Source organism: Cherax quadricarinatus, chromosome 71 (assembly GCF_038502225.1).
Source record: "Cherax quadricarinatus isolate ZL_2023a chromosome 71, ASM3850222v1, whole genome shotgun sequence".
In the NCBI taxonomy this organism is placed as follows: domain Eukaryota; kingdom Metazoa; phylum Arthropoda; class Malacostraca; order Decapoda; family Parastacidae; genus Cherax; species Cherax quadricarinatus.
Window position 1 is genome coordinate 6,291,433 of NC_091362.1, and position 21,306 is coordinate 6,312,738.

General features: G+C 40.7%; 1 protein-coding gene across 5 annotated transcripts in view; it reads left to right on the forward strand.

The window, feature by feature from the left end:
- The window catches only part of LOC128700282 (CDKN2A-interacting protein), an 89,643-nt gene extending 76,128 nt beyond the window's left edge, over nucleotides 1–13,515 (forward strand). For all 5 annotated transcript variants that reach the window (XM_070099975.1, XM_070099980.1, XM_070099976.1 and 2 more), the window contains one exon: nucleotides 13,335–13,515. In XM_070099975.1, the coding sequence (XP_069956076.1) occupies nucleotides 13,335–13,500 (166 nt within the window). In that variant the 3' untranslated portion in view covers nucleotides 13,501–13,515. The remainder of the gene's footprint in view (nucleotides 1–13,334) is intronic.
- The last annotated feature ends 7,791 nt before the right edge of the window (nucleotides 13,516–21,306 follow it).

Sequence of the window (21,306 nt, forward strand, 5' to 3'; positions counted from 1 at the left end):
CCCCATGGAGATAAGAGGAAATAAACAAGAACGAGAACTAGTATGAAAATAACTGGGTGTGCGTGGATGTTGTGCAAATGATAAGAAAGAGATGATTGTGGATGTTATGAATGAGAAGAAGCTGGATGCCCTGGCTTTAAGTGAAACAAAGCTGAAGGGGGTGGGAGAGTTTCAGTGGAGAGGAATAAATGGGATTAGGTCAGGGGTTTCAAATAAAGTTAGAGCTAAAGAAGGAGTAGCAATAATGTTGAAGGATAAGCTATGGCAGGAAAAGAGGGACTATAAATGTATTAATTCAAGGATTATGTGGAGTAAGATAAAGGTTGGATGTGAAAAGTGGGTTATAGTAAGTGTGTATGCACCTGGAGAAGAGAGAAGTGTAGAGGAGAGAGAGAGAGATTTTGGGAAATGTTGAGTGAATGCGTGGGGAGTTTTGAATCAAGTGTGAGAGTAATGGTGGTTGGGGATTTCAATGCTAAATTAGGTAAAAATGTTATGGAGGGAGTAGTAGGTAAATTTGGGGTGCCAGGGGTAAATGTAAATGGGGAGCCTTTAATGCAGTATTAGAATGTGGGGCAGAAGTTTGTGGTTATAAGAGGGTGGGGGCAGGAGGAAAGAGGAGTGATTGGTGGAATGATGAAGTAAAGGGTGTGATAAAAGAGAAAAAGTTAGCTTATGAGAGGTTTTTACAAAGCAGAAGTGTTATAAGAAGAGCAGAGTATATGGAGAGTAAAAGAAAGGTGAAGAGAGTGGTGAGAGAGTGCAAAAGGAGAGCAGATGATAGAGTGGGAGAGGCACTGTCAAGAAATTTTAATGAAAATAAAAAAAAATTTTGGAGTGAGTTAAACAAGTTAAGAAAGCCTTGGGAAAGTATGGATTTGTCAGTTAAAAACAGAGTAGGGGAGTTAGTAGATGGGGAGAGGGAGGTATTAGGTAGATGGAGAGAATGTTTTGAGGAACTTTTAAATGTTGAGGAAGAAAGGGAGGCGGTAATTTCATGCACTGGCCAGGGAGGTATACCATCTTTTAGGAGTGAAGAAGAGCAGAATGTAAGTGTGGGGGAGGTACGTGAGGCATTACGTAGAATGAAAGGGGGTAAAGCAGCTGGAACTGATGGGATCATGACAGAAATGTTAAAAGCAGGGGGGGATATAGTGTTGGAGTGGTTGGTACTTTTGTTTAATAAATGTATGAAAGAGGGGAAGGTACCTAGGGATTGGCGGAGAGCATGTATAGTCCCTTTATATAAAGGGAAAGAGGACAAAAGAGATTGTAAAAATTATAGGGGAATAAGTTTACTGAGTATACCAGGAAAAGTGTACGGTACTGTTATAATTGAAAGAATTAGAGGTAAGACAGAATGTAGGATTGCGGATGAGCAAGGAGGTTTCAGAGTGGGTAGGGGATGTGTAGATCAAGTGTTTACATTGAAGCATATATGTGAACAGTATTTAGATAAAGGTAGGGAAGTTTTTATTGCATTTATGGATCTAGAAAAGGCATGTTGCAAGTATATGGAATAGGTGGTAAGTTACTAAATGCTGTAAAGAGTTTTTATGAGGATAGTGAGGCTCAGGTTAGGGTGTGTAGAAGAGAGGGAGACTACTTCCCGGTAAAAGTAGGTCTTAGACAGGGATGTGTAATGTCACCATGATTGTTTAATATATTTATAGATGGGGTTGTAAAAGAAGTAAATGCTAGGGTGTTCGGGAGAGGGGTGGGATTAAATTATGGGGAATCAAATTCAAAATGGGAATTGACACAGTTACTTTTTGCTGATGATACTGTGCTTATGGGAGATTCTAAAGAAAAATTGCAAAGGTTAGTGGATGAGTTTGAGAATGTGTGTAAAGGTAGAAAGTTGAAAGTGAACATAGAAAAGAGTAAGGTGATGAGGGTATCAAATGATTTAGATAAAGAAAAATTGGATATCAAATTGGGGAGGAGGAGTATAGAAGAAGTGAATGTTTTCAGATACAGTGGACCCCCGGTTAACGAACTTTTTTCATTCCAGTAGTATGTTCAGGTGCCAGTACCGACCGAATTTTTTCCCATAAGGAATACTGTGAAGTAGATTAGTCAATTTCAGACCCCCAAACATACACGTACAAACGCACTTACATAAATACACTTACATAATTGGTCGCATTTGGAGGTGATCGTTATGCGGGGGTCCACTGTACTTGGGAGTTGACGTGTCAGCGGATGGATTTATGAAGGATGAGGTTAATCATAGAATTGATGAGGGAAAAAAGGTGAGTGGTGCGTTGAGGTATATGTGGAGTCAAAAAAACGTTATCTATGGAGGCAAAGAAGGGAATGTATGAAAGTATAGTAGTACCAACACTCTTATATGGATGTGAAGCTTGGGTGGTAAATGCAGCAGCGAGGAGATGGTTGGAGGCAGTGGAGATGTCCTGTCTAAGGGCAATGTGTGGTGTAAATATTATGCAGAAAATTCAGAGTGTGGAAATTAGGAGAAGGTGTGGAGTTAATAAAAGCATTAGTCAGAGGGCAGAAGAGGGGTTGTTGAGGTGGTTTGGTCATTTAGAGAGAATGGATCAAAGTAGAATGACATGGAAAGCATATAAATCTATAGGGGAAGGAAAGAGGAGTAGGGGTCGTCCTCGAAATGGTTGGAAAGAGGGGGTAAAGGAGGTTTTGTGGGGGAGGGGCTTGGACTTCCAGCAAGCGTGCATGAGCGTGTTAGATAGGAGTGAATGGAGACGAATGATACTTGGGACCTGACGATCTGTTGGAGTGTGAGCAGGGTAATATTTACTGAAGGGATTCAGGGAAACCGGTTATTTTCTTATAGTCGGACTTGAGTCCTGGAAATGGGAAGTACAATGCCTGCACTTTAAAGGAGGGGTTTGGGATATTGGCAGTTTGGAGGGATATGTTGTGTATCTTTATACGTATATGCTTCTAAACTGTTGTATTCTGAGCACCTCTGCAAAAGCAGTGATAATGTGTGAGTGTGGTGAAAGTGTTGAATGATGATGAAAGTATTTTCTTTTTGGGTATTTTCTTTCTTTTTTGGGTCACCCTGCCTCGGTGGGAGACGACCAACTTGTTGAAAAAAAAAAAAAAATTAATAATAATTATTATTATTTTTACAATAATACATATATTCAAAACACTAAACCTACTCATCATCCAAAACATCCATACTTATTACTGCACGTATTACATACATGGAACACTTAACTCTGATATTAACCCTCCCCTCAAACATCTCCTTGCCAACCTCAACAGAACACATGACCATAACACAAGGCACAGATCACTCTTCGATGTTCCTCGTGTCCATCTCACGCTATGCAAAAACTCAATGCACATAAAAGGCCCTAAAATCTGGAATTCATTACCTGTAAATATAAAAGAAACACTACCTGTTTATAAATTCAAGTCTCTTCTCAAAGATCACTTACTCACCCAAAACCAAATAAATACTGAATAACTGAACCTTATAAATTGTATATCTTAAATGTTTCTCACAATTATATCACATAAATGTTAAACCTAAGACCCAATCTAACTTTGTTATTCTTTAAATACACTACCTAACAGATTACTCCATTCTACTGAATGTACAGCAATGCATGCAACCATACGACCTGTCTTTGTAATACTCACTTGTGCTTTATTGTTATCTGTTTACAATAATGTTTTATCACTGATTACTTCATTGCTTAGTTAATCTTAAGTTAACTGAATCCCTTCACTAAATATTACCCTGCTCACACTCCAACAGATCGTCAGGTCCCAAGTATCATTCGTCTCCATTCACTCCTATCTAACACGCTCATGCACGCTTGCTGGAAGTCCAAGCCCCTCGCCCACAAAACCTCCTTTACCCCCTCTTTCCAACCCTTTCGAGGACGACCCCTACTCCTCTTTCCTTCCCCTATAGATTTATATGCTTTCCATGTCATTCTACTTTGATCCATTCTCTCTAAATGACCAAACCACCTCAACAACCCCTCTTCTGCCCTCTGACTAATGCTTTTATTAACTCCACACCTTCTCCTAATTTCCACACTCCGAATTTTCTGCATAATATTTACACCACACATTGCCCTTAGACAGGACATCTCCACTGCCTCCAACCATCTCCTCGCTGCTGCATTTACCACTCAAGCTTCACATCCATATAAGAGTGTTGGTACTACTATACTTTCATACATTCCCTTCTTTGCCTCCATAGATAACGTTTTTTGACTCCACATATACCTCAACGCACCACTCACCTTTTTTCCCTCATCAATTCTATGATTAACCTCATCCTTCATAAATCCATCCGCTGACACGTCAACTCCCAAGTACAGTGGACCCCCGCATAACGATCACCTCCAAATGCGACCAATTATGTAAGTGTATTTATGTAAGTGCGTTTGTACGTGTATGTTTGGGGGTCTGAAATTGACTAATCTACTTCACAATATTCCTTATGGGAAAAAATTCGGTCAGTACTGGCACCTGAACATACTACTGGAATGAAAAAAGTTCGTTAACCAGGGGTCCACTGTATCTGAAAACATTCACTTCTTCCATACTCCTCCTCCCCAATTTGATATCCAATTTTTCTTTATCTAAATCATTTGATACCCTCATCACCTTACTCTTTTCTATGTTCACTTTCAACTTTCTACCTTTACACACATTCTCAAACTCATCCACTAACCTTTGCAATTTTTCTTTAGAATCTCCCATAAGCACAGTATCATCAGCAAAAAGTAACTGTGTCAATTCCCATTTTGAATTTGATTCCCCATAATTTAATCCCACCCCTCTCCCGAACACCCTAGCATTTACTTCTTTTACAACCCCATCTATAAATATATTAAACAACCATGGTGACATTACACATCCCTGTCTAAGACCTACTTTTACCGGGAAGTAGTCTCCCTCTCTTCTACACACCCTAACCTGAGCCTCACTATCCTCATAAAAGCTCTTTACAGCATTTAGTAACTTACCACCTATTCCATAAACTTGCAACATCTGCCACATTGCTCCTCTATCCACTCTATCATATGCCTTTTCTAAATCCATAAATGCAATAAAAACTTCCCTACCTTTATCTAAATACTGTTCACATATATGCTTCAATGTAAACACTTGATCTACACATCCCCTACCCACACTGAAGCCTCCTTGCTCATCCGCAATTCTACATTGTGTCTTACCTCTAATTCTTTCAATTATAACTCTACCGTATACTTTTCCTGGTATACTCAGTAAACTTATTCCTCTATAATTTTTACAATCTCTTTTGTCCCCTTTCCCTTTATATAAAGGAACTATACACGCTCTCCGCCAATCCCTAGGTACCTTCCCCTCTTTCATACATTTATTAAACAAAAGTACCAACCACTCCAACACTATATCCCCCCCTGCTTTTAACATTTCTGTCATGATCCCATCAGTTCCAGCTGCTTTACCCCCTTTCATTCTACGTAATGCCTCACGTACCTCCACCACACTTACATTCTGCTCTTCTTCACTCCTAAAAGATGGTATACCTCCCTGGCCAGTGCATGAAATTACCGCCTCCCTTTCTTCCTCAACATTTAAAAGTTCCTCAAAATATTCTCGCTATCTACCTAATACCTCCCTCTCCCCATCTACTAACTCCCCTACTCTGTTTTTAACTGACAAATCCATACTTTCCCTAGGCTTTCTTAACTTGTTTAACTCACTCCAAAATTTTTTCTTATTTTCATTAAAATTTCTTGACAGTGCCTCTCCCACTCTTTCATCTGCTCTCCTTTTGCACTCTCTCACCACTCTCTTCACCTTTCTTTTACTCTCCATATACTCTGCTCTTCTTATAACACTTCTGCTTTGTAAAATCCTCTCATAAGCTACCTTTTTCTCTTTTATCACATCCTTTACTTCATCATTCCACCAATCACTCCTCTTTCCTCCTGCCCCCACCCTCCTATAACCACAAACTTCTGCCCCACATTCTAATACTGCATTTTTAAAACTATTCCAACCCTCTTCAACCCCCCCACTACTCATCTTTGCACTAGCCCACCTTTCTGCCAATAGTCGCTTATATCTCGCCCGAACTTCCTCCTCCCTTAGTTTATACACTTTCACCTCCCTCTTACTTGTTGTTGCCACCTTCCTCTTTTCCCATCTACCTCTTACTCTAACTGTAGCTACAACTAAATAATGATCTGATATATCAGTTGCCCCTCTATAAACATGTACATCCTGGAGCCTACCTATCAACCTTTTATCCACCAATACATAATCTAACAAACTACTTTCATTACGTGCTACATCATACCTTGTATATTTATTTATCCTCTTTTTCATTAAATATGTATTACTTATTATTATTAATATTATTATTAATTTAAGGCACTGGAGCACAGATCCACTGTACAGCACTTTGTCTGGATTTTTTGGGTTATCCTAAGTAATGTATACTATGTATGATAACTTTACTTACGTGTACCTGTGAGAGAGAGAGAGAGAGAGCCACATTCAGTCAGCTAACCAACCACCCACCCACCCACCTGGGAAAAACCCAGCCAGCCGGATATGTATTACACATGTTCCAGAGTTGTTTCTCTTTCCTTAGGGTATAGGTTATACTACATTCTGGCAGGATGACACTACCAGTGGTATTCTCCCATTCCACTGTGTTGACAATACATAAAGATAACAGTAACATATGATACTGTATGCGATGTAAAATTTACAATACAGTTATAACGAGATCATTTGGTAATGCTGGTAGCGGGGAGTAAATGATACGTCTTTGGAGGCTTCTTACTTTATTTGTAATGTAGTGGTGGGTACACAGGCTTGTGTGTTGTGTGCCCATGGCCCGGTAGGGCCATCCCACGAGAGGGAGGGAACTAGTAGGACTTGTGTCTTGCTGCTAGGCCGCTGAGAGAGAGAGAGAGAGTGTGGGCCTAGCGTCCCACTGACTTTGGGCAGGCCCAGAGGGCAGCACCTTAGTGGTGCAAAATATGAACTAAGCTGACAGACAGCATAGGCTGTCTGTGCAGACAGTACAGGCTGTCTACATACGCTCGGCCACCTACCAATACCACCTACAATACCACCAGTATTGTCCCGATGCGACAATACTGGTGGTAAAAAAAACTTGGTCTCTCTCTCGTAGGAACAGGGCACAGAACACAAAATAAAAAACATGTATATATACATATGGACATGGAAAAAAAAAATCCTACAGGGAGGGAAGGAAAAAAACATGGGTGTGCTAAACATCGTGGTCACAGGCAGTGAGCATTGATGGGCATCACTGCACGCCTTCCTATGTCTGGACAGATACTGCAACACAGGAGAAATCACTATTGCTGAGCTGTGACATAACAGGTTACGGTTTCCTCTAGAATGGTGAAGCAGTCATCGTAGTAGTCACTGCAGGTTTCACTCAACTTGGGGCACGACATGCTGGTGCCCTCCAGTGAGGCATTGACAAAACTCGGCAACTGGCCAGGACTTCTTCTGACAAGCGACTCAGGAGGACACTTCTCGACTGGTACTGTCGCTGGGCTGTCACTGCCGGCGAGCGTGGAGTGAGTCGTGGCAAAGACGACTGGGCGAAACATCTGGGAGTCATAACATCATACACGAGACTGCAGTGAGCGAGGTAGCAGTCAAAGTGACATCATCTTTGTGCAGGCTGCTCACTGAAGCTTGTGACACGAGGCTGACACAGCTCCTGCCAACAGGGCTAACTGCGGCTTGACGAGTGTCATTCTCTCGGCAATTGGAGTTATAGCAGAGGTTAGTCTAAGCGTCCCCAGACTTGTTTCTCTACCTATAACTGCACTCCGAAGGTCTGGAGGTGAAGTGAAACAAATCTCGATGGGAATCGTAGCAGGTACGATTCTGCAGAACATCACAAGCGACGAGCATAAGAGCTTTCTGTACAAAGGGCTCGGGGCTGAGTAATATCAGCTGTCAAATGCACTGGTTACACCGGGTGACTAAGTAACACAGTGGTGCTACTCCGGGAGTCTGGCCGCAGACCACACTGGACTCGCGGAAAACTTTACACACCCGCGGTACATGCGGTACAACATGGCTTAACTAGCAAAAGATGCTTTTATGTGCACAAAATTGACACTAAGCCATACACTAACTTGTGAGAACACTGACTGAGAGGAATTAATTAACACACGACATATATCTTCTCTCAATCTTCTCGACAATACTGAAATAATTACTAGAACACTCATTGTGACATTGTGTGATGTCAGGCATGACGTCACGAGGTGACATCAGCAGCATTGTGACATCAGCAGACATCTCGAGGTGACGTCAGGCAGACATTGTGACGTCATGAAGTCGGGCAGCAGCATCGGTGACGTCAATGTGATGCGGACAGCAGACCACAGCATGAGGCCTGGGACATCTGGCTTGGTAACCCACGTGGCTTGTAGATCCACGTGACATCGCCCACACCCCACGTGGCGTCGTGATCTACATAGCATGCTAATCCACATGGCTTGCTGATACACGTGGCTTGCTGATCCACGTGGCTTGCTGATCCGCGTGGCTTGCTGATCTACATGGCTTGCTGATCCACGTGGCTTGTTGATCCACATGGCTTGGTGATCCATGTGGCTTGGTGATCTACATGGCTTGCTGATCCACATGGCTTGCTGATCCACGTGGCTTGCTGATCCATGTGGCTTGCCGATCCACATAGCTTCGAGTGATCTGTGTTGCATGCTGATCCATGTGGCTTAGTGATCCACGTGGCTTGGTGATCTATGTGGCATGCTGATCCACATGGCATGAGAAACAGTGTGGGACGCTGTAGCGTGGGGTCACTGGGATGCCACTTACAATTCTCGAAGAAATTCGGTAAATTTCGGCTAGATCCTGCTTGTACCTGTGTCTGGATGCTGAAACGTGCAGACACGACATCAGGATAACTCGTTGAGAGACAGATGCTTGTTGTGTAGGGTGATGAAGTGAACAACTTCATTCCTTCCTTCCTCTCTCCGGGCAAACAACTGCTGTGACCACCGCTTCCCACCATTTATAATGAAATTATTTGGTAATGCTGGTAGTGGGGAGTAAATGATACGTCTTCGGAGGCTTCTTACTTTATTTGTAATGTAGTGGTGGGTACACAGGCTTGTGTGTTGTGTGCCCATGGCCCGGTAGGGCCATCCCACGAGAGGGAGAGAACTAGTAGGACTTGTGTCTTGTTGCTAGGCCGCTGAGAGAGAGAGAGAGTGTGGGCCCAGCGTCCCACTGATTTTGGGCTGGCCCAGAGGGCAGCACCTTAGTGGCGCGAAATATGAACTAAGCTGACAGACAGCATAGGCTGTCGGTGCAGACAGTACAGGTTGTCTACACAGTTCTCTACCATGTATACATATATAGTACATAAATAATTAAAATATAACAATAAAAGTAAATTATGGTAAAAAGAATGAAATAATGATTGTACATTACAGTATTATATAGGTTGTTTATATAGGAAACGTTTGACATTATGCCCTACCCAGTATGTCGGTAATTTTCAAAGGTTCGACTTACGTTCATTTTGGCTTACGACTGGTTGGTCGGAACCAAGCTTGGTCGTAAGTCAGATGGTACCTGTGTATATATATATATATATACAGTGGACCCCCGCATAACGATATTAATCCGTTCCTGAGAGCTCATTGTTATGCGAAATTATCGTTATGCGAATGAATTTTCCCCATAAGAAATAATGGAAATAAAATTAATCCGTGCAAGACACCCAAAAGTATGAAAAAAAAAATTTACCACATGAACTATACATTTTCCTACACACAAAGAGAAGGATGCATGCACAATAGTAGAGTAGTACATGCACAATATATATTGTGCATGTACTACTCTACTAAATGAAGAATAAATGACACTTACCTTTATTGAAGATGCAGCAATGACTGATGAGACACTGTGTCCTGGGAGTGCCTTTTCCTCCTGAGTACTGTAGGTCTTGTTTGGCATTTTCTTCCAGAACATGCCTTATCACACTGTGTATGCCACTACGATTCTTAACCCTTTGACTGTTTCAGGCCTCTCTCTGAAACTGTCATTCAATGTCGCTCAATTTTTGAAAACAAAAAAAATTATTTTTTCTTATGAAATGATAGAGAATCTTTTCCCGATGGTAATGACACCAAAAGTTCGAAATTTGGTCGAAAACTCGTGGAATTATGCTCCCGCGAAGTTAGCGGTCTCGGCGACATATGTGTATCGGCGATTTCGCCGACTTTGAGCCCTATTTTCAGCCAATTCCATTGTTCCAGTTGACCAAACTCATAGCTATTTCTTTAGAACTCCATTTTATCTATCAGCTGAGTACAAGAAACCTCCCATTTACTAATTTGGACTACCCAATATGGTGGTCAGAAATTGGCAATTTGGCCAATTTCACGCAAAATAAAAAAGATGCCAATTTCAAAATAGGGTCCAGAATAAACAAGGTAGACATTCGTGGCACTAAAATAACATATGCTCTGTTCATTAGTCACATCTCTAGGCCCCTCTTATATTATTATTGCTTTCTATTTTGATTTTTTATTCATACAAAAAAATACAAAATTTACTGTTATGCAGACGACTGCATTATTGTAAAAATGGTATAAATAATATCAGTGCACTAGTGAAAGAATATTAGACTCCCCAGTTGACGTGTATTGGACGTGTGGTGTGATTTATTTACTCTTGAACATTGGTAAAAATCGAACATTTCCGCTACTTTGAGCTCAGTTTCAAGGTCGTTTTCATCGTAAAAGTAATGAAAATCATCTCTATTTCTGTAATATGTTTTCCATTTTATCACCTAAGACCATGAAAACGCAAATACAACGATAAATACTATACGAAAATACACCTCAAATTCGGCGTTTTATTCCAAAAAAACGATCAGAGTTTTTTTTTTCTCATTACGCAATGTGTGCTGCAGGATTTTTTTTATGTGGTGCACACTGACCACACAGACCCATTCTCTCACATGTGGGCCTACCAGCTTTCTCCCACTTGATTTGAAGCCGCTAGAATTATTGAGTATATATACGTCAGAAACATTGGCTCGTAAGACGTATTTATACGTCGAAAACAGTCAAAGGGTTAAATCTCTCAAACCAACCTTTGCTGGCTTTAAATTCACCAATATGAGCACTAGTTCCAGGCATTTTTCCCTGTTCACCTGGGTGTTAGTGGACTGGTGTGGGTTGCAACCTGGGAGACAAGATTAAGGACCCCAATGGAAATAAGTTAGACAGTCTTCGATGACACTGACTTTTTTGGGTTATCCTGGGTGGCAAATCCTCTGGGGTTAATTGTTTCTTGGTATTCTCAATAAGCCACACCAACAACCGTGCTACAGCAGCAGCAGCAGCAGCAGCAGCTGACAGTGCTACAGCAGCAGCAGCAGCTGACAGTGCTACAGCAGCAGCAGACGATGCTACAGCAGCAGCAGCAGCAGCTGACGGTGGTACAGCAGCAGCAGCAGCTGACAGTGCTACAGTAGCAGCAGACGATGCTACAGCAGCAGCAGACGATGCTACAGCAGCAGCAGACAGTACTTCAGCAGCAGCAGCAGCTGACGGTGGTACAGCAGCAGCAGCAGCAGCTGACAGTGCTACAGCAGCAGCAGACGATGCTACAGCAGCAGCAGACGGTACTACAGCAGCAGCAGCAGACGATGCTACAGCAGCAGCAGACGATGCTACAGCAGCAGCAGATGGTACTACAGCAGTAGCAGACGGTACAACAGCAGCAGCAGCAGCTGACGGTGGTACAACAGCAGCAGCAGCTGAGTGCTACGGCAGCAGCAGACGATGCTACAGCAGCAGCAGATGGTACTACATCAGCAGCAGCAGCTGATGGTGGTACAGCAGCAGCAGCAGCTGTACCACCAGTAGTAGCGATGGTTGATTGGGGTTTATTATACAACCTGGCCAGCTCGGAGACACGCACTCCACTTTCATACTTATCAATGATCTTTTTCTTCATCTCTATAGTAATTCTCACCCTTATTGCTGTAGGGTTGGCACTAGAAGCTTTCTTGGGGCCCATGGTCACTTATTTTGCAGATAAAATCACCAAAAACACTGTAATAATACGAAATGTTCCGATTGTATGCTTGGATGTTACCACGGAGGCTGGCTGGTAAACAATGCCACCTGCGGAACATGTGAGGCTGGCTAAGGGCGCACATTAGATGCGTCTCGGACGAACAGCGTTGAGCGGGTTTTTTAGCGGTATGCGAGGCAAAATCTTGGCGATAAAATGTAGCGGTATGCGGATTTAACGTTATGCGGGGGTCCACTGTATTACTAAATGTAAAAGGAGAAACTTTCGTTTTTCCTTTTGGGCCACCCCACCTCAGTGGGATACGGCTGGTGCATTGAAAGAAGAAGAGACACTACCACTGGTATCAAAATTGAAAGGATGTGGCACAAATGTTGCACATGGGTTATTATTGTGGTTTTTAATATATCCTCAACCACCTGTGGCCACATCCATCTTAAAGCACAAAACTCAGGGTCAGCATCACTTTCCTCTTAAAAGGGGAGTGTTAATACGACATGATATCAGTGAATCTCTGGAGTTTGCCACACTGTTTGCTCTAGCTGGTGCTCATATGAACTGGTGCTCCCACAAGGTACTGTGTGGTCCCATATTTTTTTAATATAGTGCACAATGAGTGTTAAGACCCATTCTATACTGACCAGACATCTCAGGCCAATTGTGCCAAATTTGGAGGCAGGAAAAATAAAACATTGATCTACGTGTGGAGTGCTAGCAGTAAGAATGTAGATCTATGTTTGGACAGTTAAGAGGTTAATGACAGTATAATAAATGTTCTTCCAGGATTTCTCTGGCATCCCAGTACAATAGGTGCTTCTTCACTGAATTTTAATAATTTTTTGAACCTACCATCCTTTTTACATTATTACTTATTGTATGCAGTAAGTTCTTTTATAAAACTCCTCTGTATAGTGAGGGTTGGGGATAGTTGCAGTTTTGAACTGCAGTATCAGCACCCCTCTGGCAGGACAATGATGGAGTGAATGGAGGTGAACGTGTTTCTTGTTTTTTTGGGTCGCCCTGCTTCAGTGGGAGACAGTTGGTTTGTTGAGAAAAAATAAGCACATCCAAAATAGAAAAGTGCTTGGAAAGGTCTTCGTAGTATGTGCTCTTAACTTTAATATGCACTTTTTCTATTGCATTTACAAAATATCATGCTATATAGAGAAATTTCTTTATTTTAATCACTTTGAAAAATAACTAATTTCTATTTCACTCCACAAAATAATTTTTACCTTTTTATTTTACAGGCCTGTACAGCCCAACATACAATTTTGTGAAAACAATGATCCATTGTCAGGGTTTGTTATTGTTCAGCGAACTTATACCTCATGTGACTCAGCATTCTCTAAGCTAAAAGACTCTTCAAAATTTTCCTGCTTGCCTGTGAAGTCCTTCTGGTCTAATAAAACGTGAGTGTGTTATATGTACCAAGTTATTTAACCCTAGCAGTTTTATTGTTACTCAACACCTCCAAGGATTGAATACCATATTCAAACACTGTCTTATTATATGTTTAAACTCTATCAGATTAAGCAAAACTACTGATCTAGCCACTTCTGTAAGTCATGGCACTGTTTTACCACTACATTTTCATAAAACTTTCTAGTATTCTTTTAGCAGATCATCATCCTTTATTTAGAGTCATGGCCACTTGGTGTGACAGTTCATTGTGTTGGGAAGTCTTTCTTGTCGGTTTTATAATCTTGAATGCAACGATTTTATATATATATTTTTTAATACCTGCTGTTTCTCACCGAGGCAGGGTGGCCCAAGAAAGTAGAAACAATTTCACTATCGCTCACTCCATCACTGTCTTGCCAGAGGGACGCGGATACTATGCTTCAAAACTACAAATATCCCTACCCTTCTTTAGAGTGCAAGCACTGTACTTCCCATCTCCAGCACTCAAGTCCAGCTAACTTGTTTCCATGAATCTCTTCATAAATGTTACTTTGCTAACATTTAAACAGCACATCAAATCATAAAAACCACTTGCTTCCACTCACTCCTATCTAACACTCTCTCACACACACACCTGCTGGATATTTAAGCCCCTTGCACACAAAACCTACTTTATCCCTTCCAACCTTTCCTAGAACGACCCCTACCCCGCCTTCCCTCCACTACAGATTTATATGCCCTCAAAGTCATTCTGTTTTGTTCCATCCTCTCTAAATGTCTGAACCACTTCAATAACCCCTCTTCAGTTCTCTGAATAATACTTTTAGAAACCCTGCATCTCCTACTCTCCAAGCTACAATTTCTCTGCATAATATTTACATCACACATTACCCTCAGACATGACAGCTCCACTGCCTCCAGCCTTCTCCTTATTGCAACATTCACAAGCCATGCTTCACACCCATATAAGAGCATTGGTGCCACTATACTTTCATACATTTCCCTCTTTGCTTTCATGGATAATGTTCTTTATCTAAACAGACTCCTCAGTGCATCATTCAACTTTTTCCTCCTTGTTAATTTTATGGCTCACCTTGTCTTTCATAGACCCATCTACTGACAAGTCCACTCCCAGATATCTGAATGCATTGAACTTCCTCCATACTCCCTCTAATCTGATATTTAATTTTTCATTTCCTAAATTTTTTGTTATCCTCATCATGTATCCTACCTCAACTCATTTCAAAGCTCGTCATCAGTCGACTAACACCCAGGTATGTACCTACTTATTACTAGGTGAGGAGGGGCAGCAGGTCTAAGGAAACATGCCCAGTGTTTCCATCCATGCCAGGAATCAAATGATAAACACTTCCCAGTGCTTGAGTCGCTACAGTATTGCAGAGCTCAAGTCTGATTTTCAAATTATTTAAAAAATATTTCAGGCTCCAACTCTGAAAAATGAGGTACCGATGACACAGAGTTCTACACATTAAAATATTCATTACAGGTATGACTATATTGTCTCCTCTCCTCCCTATCATATGCTACCTTTGCAAAAGCACTCTGTTCCCTAGTTTGCTTAAATGAGTTTTGCCAGAAAAATGATAAGGTGGATAATGAGAACCTTTAAAACTAGGAACGCCAAGCCCATGATGGTTCTCTTCAAATCGCTTATACTCTCTAGGCTGGAGAACTGCTGTACACTAACTGCCCCCTTCAAGGCAGGCAAAATTGCTGACCTAGAAAATCCTAGAGGAATTAATACCAAACTTGTACATGAAAATCACTCCCTATGAAAGCAAAAGACTTGGCATGAGGTGCAACATTCCCCCAATGAAAAGCAGGGGCGCCACAAGTACGCTGAGAGACAACACGGTAAATGTCAGGGGCCCAAGACTGTTCAACTTGCCTCCCTGCATACATAAGGGGGATTACCAATAGACCTCTGGCTGTCTTCAAGAAGGCACTGGACAGGCACCTAGAGTCAGTTTCTGACCAGCCAGGCTGTGGTTTGTATGTCAGTTTGCTTGCAGCCAGCAGTAACAGCCTGGTTGATCAGACCCTGACCCATCATGGGGCCTGGTCTCACACCTGGCCATGGGGGGTTGACCCCCAAAACCCTCTCCAGTTATACTCCAGTTAGAGAGCCAACAAAGTAGGTTGACTCTGAGATAAACCAGGTCCACCATTTGCTTCTGTGACTGGTGAGGCATCAGGCAAATGTATGATCAGCTCTTTATGAGCAAGGAAATGGAGTGAGGAGCAGAGACTCATACAAGCTCCCTGAGCAGCATACATACCAGACTGCAATGCCATACTGAATGATTCTGACCTAAGCTTGTTAAGAATTAGCTCGTGAAGTTGTGTAGCAGCTAAAATACCTTGATATTTAGTGCCAGTTGATTGAACAATATGCCAGCAGTGCTATAGTACATGCCATCACCAAATGCCTAACACATGCAGGAGGCATCAGCCAACTGGGCTGTGGTTCGTACGTCAGTTTGCGTGCGACCAGCAGTAACAGCCTGGTTGATCAGAAATAACAAAAAGGCACAATACCGTGACTGGAACGATACACAAATAACCCGCACATAAAAGAGAGAAGCTTACGACGACGTTTCGGTCCGACTTGGACCATTGACAAAGTCACACTAACAGAGGTGGAGCAGGACGGCTATATATAGGCAGGAAGAGGTGGAGGTAGTAGTAGTAGTAGTACAAGAATTGTATATAATACCGACAGGATGAAATGACACATGCACAACACCCGGGCATCCCCACCGTAGACGTTTCGCCATCCAGCCAGCCACTGGATGGCGAAACGTCCACAACAAAAACAACCAGACGCCGCACATGTGTCTTAATTTCATCAGTAGTTGTAGTAGCAGTGGCTGGCTGGATGGCGAAACGTCTACGGTGGGGATGCCCGGGTGTTGTGCATGTGTCATTTCATCCTGTCGGTATTATATACAATTCTTGTAGTACTACTACTACTACTACCTCCACCTCTTCCTGCCTATATATAGCCGTCCTGCTCCACCTCTGTTAGTGTGACTTTGTCAATGGTCCAAGTCGGACCGAAACGTCGTCGTAAGCTTCTCTCTTTTATGTACGGGTTATTTGTGTATGGTTGATCAGACATTAATTCACCATGAGGCCTAGTCTCAGACCGGGCCATGAGGGCAGTGACCCTCGAAACCTGCTCCAGGTAAACTACCGGTAGCCAACACTGTTAACAAGCACCTCCCACTAACAGTAATTTCAGTGGTTGACAGCAATGTACTAGTGCAGCATAATGCAATGTAGCAGAATAACTGTTGCCTCAGGACAGGCACCCCATATTACACACACAGCTACACAATTAATACCTGTTGTACCTGGCCATACATCAAGTCTTGAGACAAGGAACAACCCAAGCAAGTAAAAGTAAAGGCAAACAAAGGAGTAGTTTTTAGTACCTGTATACGTACTCCCTTCACCAAGACATATATAGTATGTACAAAATAGATATCAGCAGAATAATAATGAGCAAGATAGCAAAGAGCCACTCATTACACCTCAAGATAGACCAGTGGGTGTGAGCATATGCCACCAGCATTAGTGAACATTTGCTGTCCAGACAAGAGAGAAACCATAACCTCAACTCAACTGGGGGTAAACTCTCACCCTATTAAATAACAAAAAAAGGCACAATACCGTGACTGGAACGATACACAAATAACCCGCGGTTATTTGTGTATTTCACCCTATTGGTTGGTGTTTGAACCAGACAGTGTATTAGAGCAATGAAGACCCTAAATAACTACTCTAATGTAATGTGTGTGTGATGGACACCAAATAAATTGTAACATACTTGGTACACCATCCTCCTTTCATACATTTATTGAATAAATGCACCAACCTCTCCAAAGCTATGTCTCCACTTGCTTTTAACATTTCTATCTTGAACTCATTTATTACAGTTGCTTAATCCCCTTCCATTCCACTCACTGCTTCATGCACCTCTCCCATATTCACATTTGGCTCTTCCTCACTCCTATGTTATACCTCCCTGTCCAGTGCATGAAATCACTGCCTCCCTCTCTTCATCAACATTACCCTCCATCTTTCCAATAGCTTCACCTCTCCATCTAATAATTCCCCTCTTTTGTTTTAAACTGTCAAATCCATTTGTTCTCTAGGCTTTTTTAAGTTTTTAGTCTCCAAAACTCTTTGACATTCTTAGTAAAATTTGGTGATAAAACAAAACCTCATCCACTGTCATTTGCCTTCCTTTTACACTCCCACACCACTCTCTTAACTTCTCCTTTTCTCTCCATATACAGTGGACCCCGAGTTTCGTGATTAATCCATTCCAGAGAGCCTGCCAAAAGCCGAAATTCACGAAACTCGAAACTATTTTTCCCCGTAAGAAATAATGGAAATAAAATTAATCCGTTCCAGACACCCAAAAATATTAAAATAAAATATTTTTTTTCAAATTAATAAAGATTTACATACTGAAAACAATCAGAAATCAAGTACATGCATATAAAAAATAATAATAACATTACATTTACCTTTATTGAAGACTTCTGGGTGGATGGAAGACAGGAGGAGGGGATAGGAGGAAGGTGTACACTAATGTTTGGAAGGAGAATCTCCTTCCATTAGGATTTCAGGTAGCAAGTCCTTTTCTGAGGTTACTTCCCTTCTTCTTTTAATGCCACTGGGAACAACTTGAGAGTCACTGGACGCCTGTCGCACAAAATATCTGTCCAGAGAGGTCTGTTTCTGGCATTTCTTTATGATTTGCCTGAAGTGGGACAAGGTTTTGTCACTGAACATAAGAACATAAGAAAGAAGGAACACTGCAACAGGCCTATTGACCCATGCAGAGCAGGTCCATGTCCCCCCTCCGGATTAGACCAATGACCCCTCCCCCCCGGATTAGCCCAGTGACCCACCCAGTCTGGTCATCTCCACTCAAGGATGGAGCACTGCACCAGACCCAGCAGCACAAGCTAGTCAGGTCCAACTCACACCCACCCACACCCACTCATGTATTTATCTAACCTATTTTTAAAACTACACAACGTTTTAGCCTGAATAACTGTACTCGGGAGTTTGTTCCATAGGTATGACCAACGATCCAGATACCCTAAAGACATGCATCTCCAACTTAGTTATTGAAAATATGAATCTTCGAGAGACGCTAACAAAACAAGACACCAGGATGACACAACTCGAGAACAAAATCCTCAGTCTTGAACAAAAGTTATCAACACCAGGAATGACTAACTGTGACAAGACCATCCAAACAGTCATAGATAGCCATACCCAACAAATAATATCTCTTAATACAAAGGTTGAAGAAGCAGTAAAAGAATGGAAGAACAACTTAGATAACCAGTTCAGTGACTACTTTGCTCTCCAAGAAGATAAAACTGAACAAGATGAACTATCGGACGCAGTAATAGTTAACAGTCCACTTTTTCCCAGTGATATGAACCAAACAAACAGTAAAGAAATTACTCTGCAGATCATAAAGGACCAAACAAGTGTTATTGTACCAGAGTCTGAAATAAAAGAAGCCAGGTTACTAGGATCCCATGGTAGAAAAAGTGTTATGCTTAGATTCCACTCACATGACAGGAAAAAAGACTTAATTATTGCATCTATTAAAGTAAAGAAAGAGGTATACATAAACGAGTGTCTTACCAAAAAAACGTCAGAACCTCCTGTACAGAGTCAGAAAACTTAAGCGGGAGAATAATGACACAATACACCAATGCTTCACACGGGATGGGAAAATTCTAGTTAGGAAAACAAATGTAGGTCAACTGTACACAATCATGAAGGAGAATGATCTATCACGTTTTCTCAGGGATACTAATCTTACAGAGAATAACTAAACAATGTCCAACCTAAAAGCCTACGTAGTGTAGTGTATGTTTTGCTCCATTATTGTTCAAATTTCATTGTACAATCTCTTAGTAATTAAATAATCAACTACCTCATTTTGTGATTTTACTAGTAAGCATAAGTCACCTTATGTAATTTTCTTATTTACTATTGTTTGCTTAAACATTAGCTGAATTGATACTTTCTCTGTCCATATTACTACCTCATATTTTTTTAAATACTATCAATTGATATTACTTACTAAAATTAATAATAATCATTTTTACTATAATTTCAATTTACTCTTAACATTTTTGACATTTAATAACCATTACTTGTCTAATTACCTTTACCTGTTTTAATACCACATTTACTATCTTAGAGTACTCTTAATTACCTTGTACTGCCATATAACCTCTAGTATAACTATCAGTGCAATATTGAATGAAATAAACATTACTTTTTCACTTTTTTTGTAATCATTATTACTTACTAAAATTTTATTAAACACCATATTTACTACCAGTCAATTTTACTTTTGTACATTAAACATTATTTTATACTTCCCATAACATTTTGTTGCCAAATTTTCAAGTTTGTGTATTCAACTCCAACCTTTATATTATCCTTTGTACCTGTGTACCTGTCTACCTGTCTACCTGTCTACCATCTTACTATCATATTATAACCAAGACATTACCATTGTTATTTTTTACTATTATTCTTTTGGTACTTTAATTGTGAATTTTATTTTGTCAATTTAAATCTAGTTATACTCTTGATCTTGTCAACAACCTATACCAGACTCTAGTGCAATTGCAAGTACCATTTCAATTTTGTATTTTGTATTTTTATATTATTAGTTTATATTATAATTCCTACTCTAAGATTGTTTTCATATCTTAGTGACTATATTGTGTGTGCAATTAGTGTATATTTCAATTATATTATTGTTCAAGGCCCTTAACTATCTTTTGCTAACTAGTACCAACTACCTCATATATCTTTTTTTTTTTTCTACTTTTTTTTTATTCTTTTGCTACCTTAACTTGTATATTTTATCTTGTCAATTTAAATCTAGTTATACTCTAATTCTTGTAAACAACTTATATAACACCTTAGTGCAATTGCAATTGAGAGTCTTGTGCCTTTTTTATATTATTAGATTAAACTCAATTGTACTATAGTCAATACCAAATTCATTATATTAGACCATATTGCAATTACTAGTGAGAGACTGGTGCTATTTTTAATTTGTATTTTTATATTATTAGATTAAATCTAGTTGTACTATAGCTCATTCTAGCTCAAAACATAGACTCCACAAAAGTCATTATATTAGACCTTAGTGCAATTACAAGTGAGAGTCTTGTTCTATTTTAAATTTGTATTTTTATATTACTAGTTTATACCTAGTTGTACTTTAGTTCATTCCAGCACAACACATAGACAACATCAAGTTCATTATGTGTAGTAGTGACTATACTCTATATGACCAAAATACTCTAGCTATATACTTATCCAAGCTTCCCACCACTACAGATATCAGTACTAGAACTCAACACATAACTCAGGATATAAATAACCATAATTTAAACCTTGAAGATGATTGATCACGTTGACCCTGATTTAAACCTCCATAATCTGACACCCAATCAAAACCTATTGGAAAGTAACTGCCTTTATTACACAGCATCACAAGCCAGCACTATCCTAAACAATGCTAAAAGCCTATCAGTACTTAACTACAACATCAGGTCCTTAAGCAAACACTATGATGACCTCCTGGCACTCCTTGAATCACTAAAGACACCCTTCTCCTGCATTATTCTTACTGAGACCTGGCTTAAGCAGGACACAATAGATATCTACCCTCTACCAGGATACACAGCAATTCACAACTGCAGACCAAACCAAGTTGGGGGTGGTATTGCA